We start from the raw sequence: 12,782 nt of genomic DNA on the forward strand, positions 1-12,782 counted from the left end.
GGAAGGAGCCCGGGCATGGTGTGGTGAGGGGTGGGCCCCGGCAGCCAGAGGGAGAAAAGGAGAGCGAACTTACTTTTTCCTGAGGTTCAAGAAGGTTCCGGCGCACTCTGCCCGGGCCCGTAGCAGATTCCCAAGCACTCACCGTCCCTCAAATCTGTCCCGACTGCCCGCCCGGGACAGGGGATGCTTGGAAAAGCAAAGACAGGCACAGCGGACAGTGGCACCTTTCCGGGGCTAAAGCCTCGGGAGAGTCTGGGACTTCGCCGCTCTCTATACAAAAGAAAAGCCAGATTCTCAAAAATCTCAAGAGGGAAATAATGATTTTTAAAAATCTTTTTTTTTTTTCTTTCTTTCACTTTTAACAAACCGTGTGCCGGGAGAAAAAAATAAAAACTAAATGAGCGATTGCTCAGGACACTGTCTACAAATTGTGAAATCCCCTGTTTAAAAATATTTTCCCCAAGGCCAACCCCACGACTGGTCAGCCCTTTGCTTCTTCCTGAAAAATCACAACAAAAACAATAGGAAATGCAGCCACGGTCCTGGGAAGTAGGAGTAGCCGTGAGGCCCAGGGAACCCACTGCGGCCGAAACTGCCATGCTCTTCCTTTCTCTTTAACCAAAAAATAAAGATAATAAGAAGAAGTAAAACCTTTTAATACATCAAATATACGGAATTTTAATCTTTAAAGCGATACATTGTCTATTATTTTAGTACATGACGTAAACCTTACTTGTCCCCTTCTCAGCGGGTGGACTTAAAAATTAAAAATAGTTGTGTTCCTTTTAAAGAACAAAATAAGGCAAATGAGGTTTTGGAATAAAATTGTTTTTCCTTTTTTTTTTGTTTTCTTCCAGAATACATACAAAAAAATACCCATTCTCTTTCGATGGTATACACCTTAAAAATAATTGCAATTTGAAATCAGAGCTGACAAATTGTGACTTGTTTTGTTTTGTTTTTTCATTTTTTGTAACAAACATGCATGTAAATTTGTGTTTCAATCAGACATTAAATAAGAACGTACAATACAATAATAGCAATTTTAAAGTAACATTAAAGAGAAGACCTCTAGTTCTGTGGCGGTTTTGTATTTATTTATAATCTACAAGGGACGGGAGGGTTTGTTTTCCACATTTTTACCCTCAAGATTTAATTTTTTTTTTTTTTTTTACCCCTCCTCCTTTTTACCTACGGAGCTCAAACTAAATAATGCACTTTTGAACCACGGGTCCGCTTGGAGCTAACATAAATAAATACCAGTGTCCACCGATGCAGTCCTCAGATGAACACTTTCTCAATTAATTTTTCCTTCTTTTTCTATAAAAAGTCAAATGATATTTTTTCAACTTTTATAAAGTTTGGGTGGGTGGGGAGGTGAGAGGTGGGGGAAAGGGGAGTTTCCCACCGGGTCTCGGTCGCTGTTTTGGGTAGATAGATATGGTATATATATTTTTCCTTTCCTGGCCCGGGTCATCCCCACGCGCGAGTGACAGTAGCCTCTGCCCTGTTTCCACCCCTCCCTCGGCTCCTCCCTCCCCTCTGCTCTTCTCTCTCCCTCGCTAGCCCTCCCCACCGCCTTCACTGATACCCCAGCGCCGAGGCCGTGGTCAGTCTCTGTCCGTAGAGGGCGTAGGGGGAGTAGTAGGGTCCGGTGGCGGCGGGCACAGGCACAGGAGCGCCGGGTGTGGGGAGCGGGCTCTTGGAGTAGGGGTGGTAGCGGCTGCTGAGTCCCAGCGCGTGGTGGGGGCTGCGCAGCGCCAGCGTCCCGGGACTGCCCGGAGCGCCCGACGTGGGGATGTGCATGTGGCAAGCCATGGCGGCCGCTGCGGCGCTGGCCAGGGACGATGAGCTGGGGTAGCCCGACAGCAGTTTGTCTGTCCCGGGGAAGGCCGTATGGGTCCGCAAGTGGCTCAGCAGCTCTTCGGAAGTGGCGAAGCGCTTGTCGCAGGGCCCGTTGGCCGACACCCAGTTGCAGATGTGGGGGAGCGGGTCGTTAGGGAGCATGAAGCCGTAGGGGTAGAGGGGGTGGCCGGCCAGGGAGGGCGGCGTGGCGCCGGCAGCGGCGGCAGCTGTTAGCGATGAGTGTACGCCGTGCAGCGGGTGCGTAGGGTACACCAGCGGGTATCCTGACTTGAGCGCCGCGGCCGCCGCGGCCGGATCGTGAGCGCACGAAGCGCTGGCTGCCGCCGCCCCTGCCAGGTGGCTGGCGCAATGGTAGCTGAGGCAGTACGGGTCCCGGCACAAGCTGGCTGTCATCACGGATGGCGGCGACGCCCCGGCCAAGGGGCTGGAGCCGGCCGGCTTACTGCAGCCCAGAGAGCCCGCCGCGGCCGCCGCCAGTTGTGCCCCCACCAGGCTGCCCGGCTTGGTAGGGTCAAGTGCCACGCCGTGTGGCAGGAATTGGGGCGGGTAGCCCGCGTAGGCCCCAGCCAGGCTGCCTGGGTAGGTCATGCCCGCCGGAGGCAGAGGGAACACTGTCTGGCCCGGCTTGTAGGGCGATACCGGGGCCACCAGCCCAGAGCCCAGTACCGAGGAGGAGGTGGGCGCGCTGGGGCCGGAACCGGAGCTGGAGCCGGATGAGCCGCCGCAGTCTGAGCCTAGAGCCTTGCCCCCGGGGCCCCCATCTGTGTGCTGGTTAACGTCCACATTAATCCCTCCGCCGCAGCTAATCCGGCCGTGCGCCAACCCCGTGGGTCCCCCTTCGGCCGAGGTGCCCCCGGAACCCTTGCTGCTGCCACCGCCGCCGCCCACGTCGGGATCCTTCTTGTCGTCCTTGCCCTCCGGGCCGCCCCCGGCCGAAGGCAGCATGCCTCCTGGCGAGCAGGCCGAGGCGCTGGAACTTGGGCTGCCTGTCCTGGGCGTGAATGGCTGGCAGGTGGCGCTCGGTACCCGGAATCCGGACTTCTCTGCTGAAACCCCCCCGCCGCCGCCCCCGCCACCACCGCCTCCGCCGCCGCCGCCTCCCGGCTCCTTCTTATCCGAGCCGGGTTTGGAGTACGGCTTGAAACTCGACTTGTCCTCCACGCCGATGTCGCTCAGCTTGAGGGGGCCAGACTTTGCGTCCTTGTCACCCCCGGTGCCGCTGCCGGCACCGCCCGCGCCGCCCCCATTGGAGGCGACAGAGGAGAGTTTGGAAGAGGGCGAGGGGTCGGGCTTCCCGATCTGTGAGCATGTTTGCGCCAACAGCGCCAGCGGGCTCTTCTTGGCATCAAGCTGCGGGGTCAGACGTGGGGTTGGGGGTGGCACAAAGAGAAAGAAGGGGAAACCCTTTAGAATCCTGGCTTCTAGGGATCAAACGCCCTTCCGCAATCGCCAGTGAAGACCCTCCCAGCTCTAGGGGCAATTCTAGACAGCACGACTTCACCTCCCCCCAGACGGACGAACAGACAGACAGACACACAGACTCGCCCTTGAGAAAGGCCGCTGCCTCCCTCTTATCCCACCAAATCAACGTATTTCCTGACCTCTCTAAACGCTGTGTATTTAAAAATACTCACTAAATGTTTTTGTTTCTGACTCCTAGACCCCGAACTACACACACACACACACACACCACTTATATATATCCCCAGTTCTTCAGAGTAAGGGCTTGGGCAGTTGGCGCCTTAGAGGCTGTGTACAGATACCAGCTTCTGGGGAACCTTAAGACTGCGACTTTGGAACCGCATTTCGGACTTCCGCCCGTCTTCCAGGCCGAAAGTGAGGGGGCCTGGGTCGGGGTTGGGGCTTTAATACCAAAGAGAGAAATAAGTTTTGGTTGCTTTGTCCCTTAGCATTCACACCCCATTCTACCTCCTACCCCCTTTCCGCCCTAGTTTTTACGATTTGGGAGCACTATGCTCTCCCCCATCCCGGAGCTGAATCACTCTGACCACCCCCCACCCCCCCACCCCCGATCCCGAGAGAAAGAAATCCCGTGGAGCGGCAGCCAGGGTGGTGGTCCCAGCGCGATCCCGGGAGAGGGTCCTTACCTCGATGGGGCTAACGGGAGTAGAAGGCAAGGGCTGCAGGTACTCGGGGTGCAAAATGTGGCCAGTCCGTGCCGTCAGCATCTTCAGCACCTTGATGGGCAGGCGGTTAGCCTGGCGGAGAGGGTCAGAGGGGGGCACAGCGTGCACAAAAGGCTTGGTGCTGCCGGCCGGGGACGAGCCTTGGCCGGGGCTGGAGCTATTTCCAGAGAGCGCGCTGGTCCAGGCAGGGTCCGCACTGCTGCCGCCGCCGCCGCCTCCGCCGCCGCCGCCGCTGTGCTTACTGCTTCTTAGGGCAGAAAGCGAGGGCGCTGTGCTCATGACCCACCCGCACGCATGGGAGCAGCGGGGGGAGGGCTCCGTGAGGCGTGGGGCGGGCTCCGGGCTGCGCGCTAGCCGGGAAAGCAGAAGCAGTAGGAGGAGGAGGAGCTGGCGCGGCGGCCACGGGCACCCAGCGCGCCTTCTCGGCGCCTGGAGCTAGAAGCGAATAATCCTGGGTGGCCAGCAGCGGTGCCGTGGCCGAGCGGGAGGAGCCGGTCGGACTGTGGGAGTGCCGGGTGGCTCGCCGTGTCCGCCTCGGGCTGTGCCCTGCGCTGCGCACTCGCGACCCGGCGCTGGCGCTGCGCTTGGCGATGTGAGCCGCTGCCTGTCCAGCCGGGGCTCTGGCGAGGAAACTCACTTCAAAAGCAGCTGCACCGAGGGGGAGATTAAAGCCTTTGCCGCCTTCCAATCAAATGGGAGCCCGAGGTGATTGGAGGGTCAAGGGGATGTGACGCGTCCCGCGCCGCCGCAGCCGCCGCCGCCAGGACTCTCAGCGCTGGTTTTAATGGGCAGCTCCTTCTTCACCGCCTCCCTCCCGCGTGTCCCCTCCCTCGATTTCGCTCGGAGGACGAGCTGGACATTTATTCTGCGTTTGCTATGTGCCGCCTCCCTCTTTTTTCTTCCTCGTCGTCCTTCCTTTCCGTGGCTCGAAAATAAACTGAAATCTTTTTTTGCAGGAGGGTACGTATGAGGATCAGATTGAAGGGATGACCAGAAGGAGCAATGGCGGGAGTCTGGACAACGGCCGGACTTTCACCTCCAGGGGCGCACAGGGGACCCACACACCAAATATTGTCTCGCTCAGTAATTGAAATCTCTCGCGGCGCGGCCGCCAGGGTAAGGAAAGGTGCGGAGAGGGTGACGGAGGAAGTGCGCCCGCCCGCTTTGATTCCCCGAGATTCGGCAGCGGAGAAACCAGAAGCTAGGTGGGCAGCGGAGGCGGCGCGGCTGTTCTCCCGGCTGTGCGCGGGGCTCCCAGCCCTTCCCAGCCACGTGACTCCCGGGGACGCGCAGATTGGGGCTGGAGCGGGGGTCACATGTTTCCTCTGTTTCACACTCAGTCTTCTCCTCCACTCCCCGCCCCCCCCCCATTCTTACTCTCCCCTGCTACCCTCTCTCCTCCTCTCCCCCTCTCTTCAGTTCTTTGGGCATCTCCACCCCTCCATCAATTGTCAGTGTTCCTCGACCGCAATCAATCAGTTATTTGTCAGCTCTTGTCAATCCGCCCGTGATTTATGTCAGCTTTTGTTGCTGATTACAAGGCGGGTGCGACTTGAAGGAAAAAGAGTGAGGAAGAGAGAGATGGAGAGTAAGGAAGAGACCAAGGGGGACCCAGCGGAGGGGGAAAGAGGAGCAGCCTCCTGGGATGGGGTGGGGGATGGCTCTAAGAAAAAGAATGAAAGAGAGAAGAGGCTTTCGGTGTCAGGAAAATGAATAGTGAGAGTAAAGCGCGCAGGTGTGCCCAGGGCGCTGAGAGGGCTGCTCAGGCCTGAGGTGTGCGCCTCTCCCCTTACACCTTTCTACTTCTGGGACTTCGGTCCTTTGGGGCCGCGGTGGGAGGAGCTGCCCCGGGTACCTAAGACGGGCGGCGGCGACGTCTAAGATGGGAAATATTTTTGTCCCCAGGATAGTCCCTCGGGAGCATGAGGATGTCAGGCTGCCAGCCTGCCGCGGACCCAACCCTTCGTAGTGCCCAGACCCCAAACACAGAATTCATTCTGACAGGCACACCACAACGCAGTTTTGAGTCCTGAAGGTCAATGGTGGGGTACCTCCTCCCCGACTTACGCCTTTGACCTCCCTTCGGATCGCGGCTAGGGCTGAGAGGCTGCGAAGAGGCCTGGCCATGGGTGTACGGTGGAGACATCTCCAGCTGAGTCAGATCCCCTCTCCAAACCTCTCCGACCCTGCTGTATCCCCGCAGGCTGGGTAGCCGGGGTTACTCTGGGCTGCTCACTCGAATTTATGGGAACGCCAAGCCGGGACTGACCTGCGTGGAGAAAGCAGAGGGAAGAAGAGAGAGTGGGAGGGGGCGGCTGCCTGTAGGAACTTGGGTCTTCCAGGGAAGCGGAGCGGGACTGCCGCGTTCCCCTCGATTTGCACCGTCACTCCGGCGGTTTGGAAGGAAGAGGGGAGGCGCTGTGCCTGCCTCTGTGTACCTGAAGCTGGGTGCACAAGTGTGTACGGACGTCTGCGCCGCTGTATGAGTTGTCAGGGCTTTGGCAGCGTCCGGAGCGAATTCGGAGGTCGCCTCCAGAAACTCGCAGAAACGGGAAGGGGGCAAGAGGAGGACACAACCCCTTCCTCGGAAGGACTTGGACGACTTTGAATTTCCCCTCCCCCACTTTTCCGCCCCAGCTCTTCTTTTGTTGTCAAGTCCTTTGATAAATGGTAGGGCAGGGAGCGCGGGGAGCCAGGAGCCAGTCTGTACCCGCGCGGGGGGCAGGGCCGGGTCTGGCGACCCGGTTTCCTTCCGCGCTGAGCCCCGTACCGCGGGGGCCGAGTCTGGGACCTGCCCTCCGCAGGCTAGCCCTCTCCTCTCTCACCACCCCGTGCCCTCCCCCCGCCTTTTTTGTCTCTCTTCCACTCCACACAGGTACCGAGAACTTTCTGGGGTGAGTTTTAGAATTTTCTCATAGGCATTCTTTTCCTGTTTTAATCTTATCCCTTGATTCTTTAGGTTGGTAAACTTGATGAGATTGTAACTTGACTAAAAATAATTTGGAGAAGAGGGAAGTGTGTATTTTGGGCTGCTCTTCGTCGGTGTGCGTGCCTGCGTGTGTATAGGTGTTAAGAACACACCTGCGGTCAAGGGGATTTGGTATCTGCCTGTGCGGAGGTGAGGAAGGTGAGTCCGTGAGACGGTGGTGAGGCCACACCCGAGGTTGTGAAGGTTGTCCGAATAATCTTTGGGGAGCGAGTCTCAGATGCCCGTTTCTGAGGGCAGGACAGTCCTAAGCTGTCTCTGCAGGGCAGCGCGTGGGGAAGGCCGCCTGTATCCTGCGGGTATGTTAGTGTCTGTGTCATTGAGCGCGCCGCTGTCGAGGTGCCGGCCGGGATCAACTGTGGAGCTCCCAGCTCCGCGAGCCCAGCCGTGGGTCGCGCGTCGCCGCAGACTCCACGCGAGGCCTGGACACTGAATGCTGGGAGCGGCGGCCAGAAGTGGAGGTGATAGCGGGCGTCTTCTTTTGCAGCCCCCCTCCCCGCCCCGGCCCCGACAGAGCCCAGTCTCCAGGCTCAGTTCTTTCCCTCTCCCGGAATTCCAGCAGCTTTCTCTTCACATCGGGCGGTTCAGGGGTGGCAACCCCCGCACCTAAAGCCTGGGGGAACCAGAGAGCGGGCCCCGCGTGCCCCAGAATGGGCGTGCCTCGGTGTGGCTGCACACGCTCGCAGGCCTGCGCGGTGCGGCGCGCGCGAGCGGGTCGTGGTCCGCATGCGTTTGCTCTTTGCAAACCCCAACTCGGAAGGTCCGAGCGCATGGGGGCGCCTAGGGGCCTGCACGTCCCCGGCTTTCGGGAGGCGCCAGCTTGCGAGCCTGCGCACCTCGCCCGGGAGGCCAAATCCCTGAAGGCCTTGCAGGCCTTGCGGGTGGGGGAGTTATTAATTACTCCGCACTAGGCCTAAAGCCTCCAACCCCAGCGGCGGTTGGCGTGGATGTCCTGCGGATTTTATTTGCACACAGTGTAAATGATTTGTTTTCTCTAAAAAAGGAGTGGGCATGGCAGATATTTGAGGAGGGGGTGGGAGGAGAAGGAAGGCGAGAGAGCTGAGGGAAAAAGTTTGAAAATGCCTTGAACTATTCACTGTCGAGATGGCTAATCAGTATTGAGGCCGGAGGGCAGGCGGGCCGCCTTTCACCGCCGCTTCCCTTTCATCTCGGGCTCGGCGGAGGCGCTCAATTAAAAGCCTATCAGTTTGTAAGTAAATCAACGCCTATCAGAGTTGTCACATCAAACAAAACGATTATTATTGCAGCCCGCCTCCCCTATTAATCTCCCTCGAAGATAATCCGCCTGACAGGTCAGGCCTGGCGAGCTGGAAAGCCTGGCCCAGAGCGCCCAAACAGTCCGGGACTGGCGCGCGCCCCTGGGGGCCTCCCCACCGCGGTCCCGCCCCGCCTTGTAGTCCCCCGGGAGGGGGGAGAGTAGGAGCTGGCGGAGGCCGCTGGTCCCAGGCCCGCCCCTCCGGACTGGGAGCCGGGCCCAGATTCGCAGGGCTGGTGAGGGACGGTCTCGGGCGGCCCTCACCTCTTCTCCGGTGGCACCGGGCCTGCCGGAGCCACGGTCCGGCCTGGTCCCAGCGCCTCGCCACGGCCTGTACTCTTTTTGGCTCGCCTGTCCTGACTTTCCAACCCCCAACCCCTTCTCTTTTTTGTTTTCTCACCCGCTTCTTTCTAGACTATTTATTTATTTATTTATTTTCCTCCTCTTCCTTTCCCCCTTTTCCTGTTTGACGGGGAAGACGGGGAATATTTCCTATTCTCTCTCCCTCTTCTCGGTATACCGTATATACCACTTCGGCGCAATCACACTTTCTGAAGCAGGGCATTCTCAGGGCCCGGGTTATTTCTCCGCGTCAAGGCTGCCTCAGGAGTGTGTGCAATTCCCAGGAACTCCTGACAAAGTCCTGTCTGATTTCTACCCAGGCAGAGGCCCTCAGAAGCTCTGCGACTGTTTTAAGGGTTGGGGGCTTTTGGAGGGGTGAGAAGAAAGGACCACAGCAATGTGATGCTTGGACGGTTGCAAGCGCCCTATTCTGGAATAAGTATTTGGCCTTGGAGTTTCACAGCTGCAACGGCGCCGATCTTGCTCTTGGTGCTGCCTGAGCTTTGCAAATATGTGGAGGAGACCCTCGGGGCATCTGGGCTTCAACATTGAGGATGTGAGGGGGTGCCTAACACCTAATAAGTAAATGTAGTCAGATAATCACTTCTATGCCTTCAAACGGGTGCTCCCCGGGCCGGGTGGGGCCCAGATTCGACACGGAGGAGAAATCTTGGCCTTCTCCGGTGTCCTCCAGCTTTGCGCTTGGAGACACCTCGGAGCCAAGCGCAACCTGTCCTTTTCCGCGCTATTGCTCCGGATTGATAGGCCCAAATGGCCACTACCTGAACCCGGTGGAGCTGGGATTGTGGGGTCGTTGAAGTAGCTAAGGGGGAAAAGTCTGCGGGCATGACCTTAGGTCCTGTTACCCTAAATGGCACTTTCAGCACCTGGTTAAGTCGCCCTCTCCGGGCTTGTATCCGGGAGAATCTCAGGGAAGACAGTGTTGGGCATCTGGGCCGAGCCTCTTCCAGTTGTCACAGCGTGGTCTGAGGTCGAGGTTATTGAATGCAGCCTATCTCAGCATGCTCCGTGTCCAGAGCTGCAGGACCCGTGGCTCCCACCCCGGGTTCTCGAAAGCCCCCCTAATTGTGCACACCTTACACAGCTGACCTGGTAGTAATATTTATTTCCATACCCGGAAATATTGTAGCGATGCAGTTCAATTATCTGTGTGACTGCTCTTCTTAAATGTATTTATTTCGCCTCTCCCACGCCGCAGATTATTTAAAGAGGTACACATAGTGCACCCTTCAACCTAGCAAAACTCACTCTGGTTATAGGAAATATTCGCTGTATGGTTATTTGGACACAAGGCTATCTCGAGTCCGAATTGCACTCAAGCAGGAGCTGTTTAAAAAAAAGAAAAAAGAACTTGTTCTAGAATTTTTCCAACTTAACTGTATGAGCACACACCAAGAATTTAATAATATTTTATATCCCTCTATAGATCTAAATATTCAAATATTATATTACATCTCCCTGAAACAGGAAGCGATCTTCCGTTCACACTGGACGTGGAGCTGTTTGTATAATGTTCATCTCCCTGCACTTACACACGAATCTTGATCTAATAAATTCAACCTTGTCATTTTTAGAATCGACGGGATTTCTCTGCGGTTTGCGCTGCCTGTATCCGAATAAATTGAGCTTGCAGGCATCCGGCAGGAAACGGCTCCCGGTTGGAGAGTACGCCGACGCATCGGCCCAGCACGGGACGCGAGGTGGCTCCTGGTGATTGTGTGGCTGTAGGTCCGGCCTCCGAAGAAGGCTGGACTATCAGCGCACTCAGGCCGGGAGCGGCCCCTGGCTGCCCGGCAGTGCCCGGCAGCCCCCACTTCTGGTGGTGCTTCGGGAACCTGCCCGGCCGAGTCCGCCCGCGGCGAAAACTGAAAGCAAATTCCGCGGCAAATGAAGCCCAAACTTTCTTCGACGCAACTTTGCCACAGGGATTCGGTGGCGACTTAGGACGGCGCGCTGGTCTGTGCGCGTGCAAGGTGGGGGTGGTGGGCGAAGAAAGCTTGGGGCGGCCGAGCCTGGCCCTAGACGAAACACCAGGGAAGGCACCTCCCCTTCCTTATTTCTCGCCAACTCCTCGGCCCCAGTCCGTAAAAATAGTTTCCAATGTGTGGCGGACGCCCAGGATGTGTTTGTGGGGATCGCACCAGAGAGAAGGAAGCTTTGTTAAAGTTGTAGAAAGAGCTTTGCCCAGAAGCGTCCGCCCTGCAGGGCTCAAGAAAGCTGAGGACCAGCTCGCCTCCCCGGGGGTGGAATGCCTAGAAATCGGCTTGGGGAGACCCCAGCCCAGTCCTCTCCCCTCACCTCGAACTCGCGCATAAATAACCTTCGGCAGTCTGCGCTGGAAACTCACAAGCGCGGCGCCGGGGTTGGCTGGCGAGGCTGGGACGCTGAGCCGGCCCGCAAGGCCGCTTCTAGGCGCGCTCAGTCCCAGCCCCTAAGAGAAGCTTGCACCGAGGTGAGAGAACGAGTGTGCTTTCAGCTCCTGCTCGGCTGTGTAGACCATCACCGCCGAACTCCCAACTCCCTGGAGCTGGCGCTTCCCCCCTGGGAGCGGCAGACTTGGGCGGCTGGCTAGGGCGCAAAGTGCGCGCGCGGGCCGGCGCGGGGATGGGGGGCGGCTGCCGGTCTCTCCGCGGGGCCTGTCGCCGGGCCGGCCGCGGCGGGTGAGTGATGAGGGCAGAGAAGGGCGCCCATAAATCGCGGGTGTCAGGACGAAAAACTCTCTTTATTGTCTGCGTGATGGATGGGCCCGGGGACGAGACACCAAATACTTCGTATCGCCTTTAAATGGGAACACATTTTCCGCGGCCATAATTCATGTTTTTTAAATAGAAAGTTTGAAATGTTGCCTATATTTCACCGGCCCTGACATATTTATGAATCGCTCCCTGCATGCAAATATCATTATTTAAAGCGCCGGGGAGAGCTCGGGGGGAGGGGAGGAGGCATGGCCCCCGTGGCGTGGGGGTGGTGAACGGGGGAAATGCGGATGGAGGGGAGTGCATCTCCCTAAAGTGCGGACAATGAGGCGCGGGGGAAATCCTTATACGGAAGCGGAGCGCACTGGGGGATCCACTCCCGTCGCTGGACCGAGCACTGCCGCTTCGGGAAGTTTGAGCCGCTTGGGTCGGTGGACAGGCCCCCGCCCCCTGCGGGAAGACCTGGGGGTCCTTTTGCGTCCCTCTCCGAGGCCCTGATCCGAGTCAAAGACACCTTTCCCAAGAAGAAAAAATGTGTTTTTTTTAAATAAAATAATTTAACAAACGCAAATAATAGCAGCAATCCAACACGTTTCGTGTTCTTTGCATTTGCATTGATTTTATTGATTTTCATTCTGCCAACCTCAGACTGTGCGCGTCCGGGAGGAGCACTGTCAGACCCCAGTCACTGCAGAGAGTGGGTGGGGGATAACCCTCCGGAGCGGCAGCCCGGACTCCACCAACTCACCACCTCCCAGGCACAACAGAGCCTGCGCAAGACGCGGGGACACAAATGATCCGGCTCCCAAGCTCTGGGGGCTTCAGTCCCGCCCCCTCTGCTTCCCCAGTGCAATGCAGTGCTCCTAGGGTCCGCGTCCATCCACCCCGAGCCCCACTGTGAATACAATCGCTTTGGAAAAAAGCTGGGCACGTGCCGTCAGCCTCTCCCTTGCCCGTCCAGCCAGGGAGGCACCTACACCTTCGTCCTCAGTAGCCGATTCTTTACCTGTGCGGTTCCCTGCGGCGCCTGCGGCCGCGCTGGTAACAGAGGAATGAAAAGGAGGACGGGGGAGTGAGAGGGACCGAGCACAGCCCGAGACAGCCAGGTACGCAGACCCGGGTCCTCCTCTTCCGACCAAGCGTTGGGGGCCCTAACCGAACTCCCTCTAGGAGCCGAATTGCGCTGGGGAGAACCGGCTGGGGGACCCGCCCGGAGAACCAGCTTGGAGAGGGAGGAGCGGGCCCCGAGGCACTTCCGCTGGGGGCGGGGCCGCGGCCCCGGCTGCGGCGCCGGCCCCGCCCCTCCGCGGCTCCGGCCCGCCCCCAGCTCGTAAGGCTCCTCCTCCGCTGGCGGGGCAGCTGGATCTCAGGCCCGCGCCCTCGCTGCAGGACGGTGGGGGCTCCTCTTCCCTCCTTGGCGTTTTGCCTTACGGCTTTTAAATCACAGA

The 12,782-nt window shown here is 58.2% G+C and overlaps 1 protein-coding gene and 1 long non-coding RNA gene across 2 annotated transcripts; one reads left to right on the forward strand and one right to left on the reverse strand.

The window, feature by feature from the left end:
- Positions 1-639: 639 nt before the first annotated feature.
- On the reverse strand, positions 640-4,932 carry ZNF503 (zinc finger protein 503). The gene is made up of 2 exons (XM_059397880.1): positions 3,975-4,932; positions 640-3,216 (listed from the first exon to the last, which is right to left on the reverse strand). Exons 1-2 carry the CDS (start codon positions 4,290-4,292, stop codon positions 1,582-1,584), a joined length of 1,953 nt encoding a protein of 650 aa, XP_059253863.1. The 5' UTR covers positions 4,293-4,932; the 3' UTR covers positions 640-1,581.
- A 47-nt stretch (positions 4,933-4,979) lies between these two features.
- Positions 4,980-12,550, forward strand: LOC132016536 (uncharacterized). Its single transcript, XR_009403940.1, has 3 exons — positions 4,980-5,129; positions 5,919-6,907; positions 10,213-12,550. It is a non-coding gene; the product is annotated as an uncharacterized LOC132016536 (long non-coding RNA).
- The last annotated feature ends 232 nt before the right edge of the window (positions 12,551-12,782 follow it).

This window comes from Mustela nigripes, chromosome 4, assembly GCF_022355385.1.
Source record: "Mustela nigripes isolate SB6536 chromosome 4, MUSNIG.SB6536, whole genome shotgun sequence".
Taxonomy (NCBI): Eukaryota; Metazoa; Chordata; class Mammalia; order Carnivora; family Mustelidae; genus Mustela; species Mustela nigripes.

Excerpts from the sequence above, each read along its gene's own strand:
- ZNF503 (XM_059397880.1), bottom strand. The coding sequence starts at position 4,292 with ATGAGCACAGCGCCCTCGCTTTCTGCCCTAAGAAGCAGTAAGCACAGC. Across the intron at positions 3,217-3,974 it reads CTCCCGTTAGCCCCATCGAG|CTTGATGCCAAGAAGAGCCC; the intron begins GTAAGGACCCTC and ends CTGACCCCGCAG.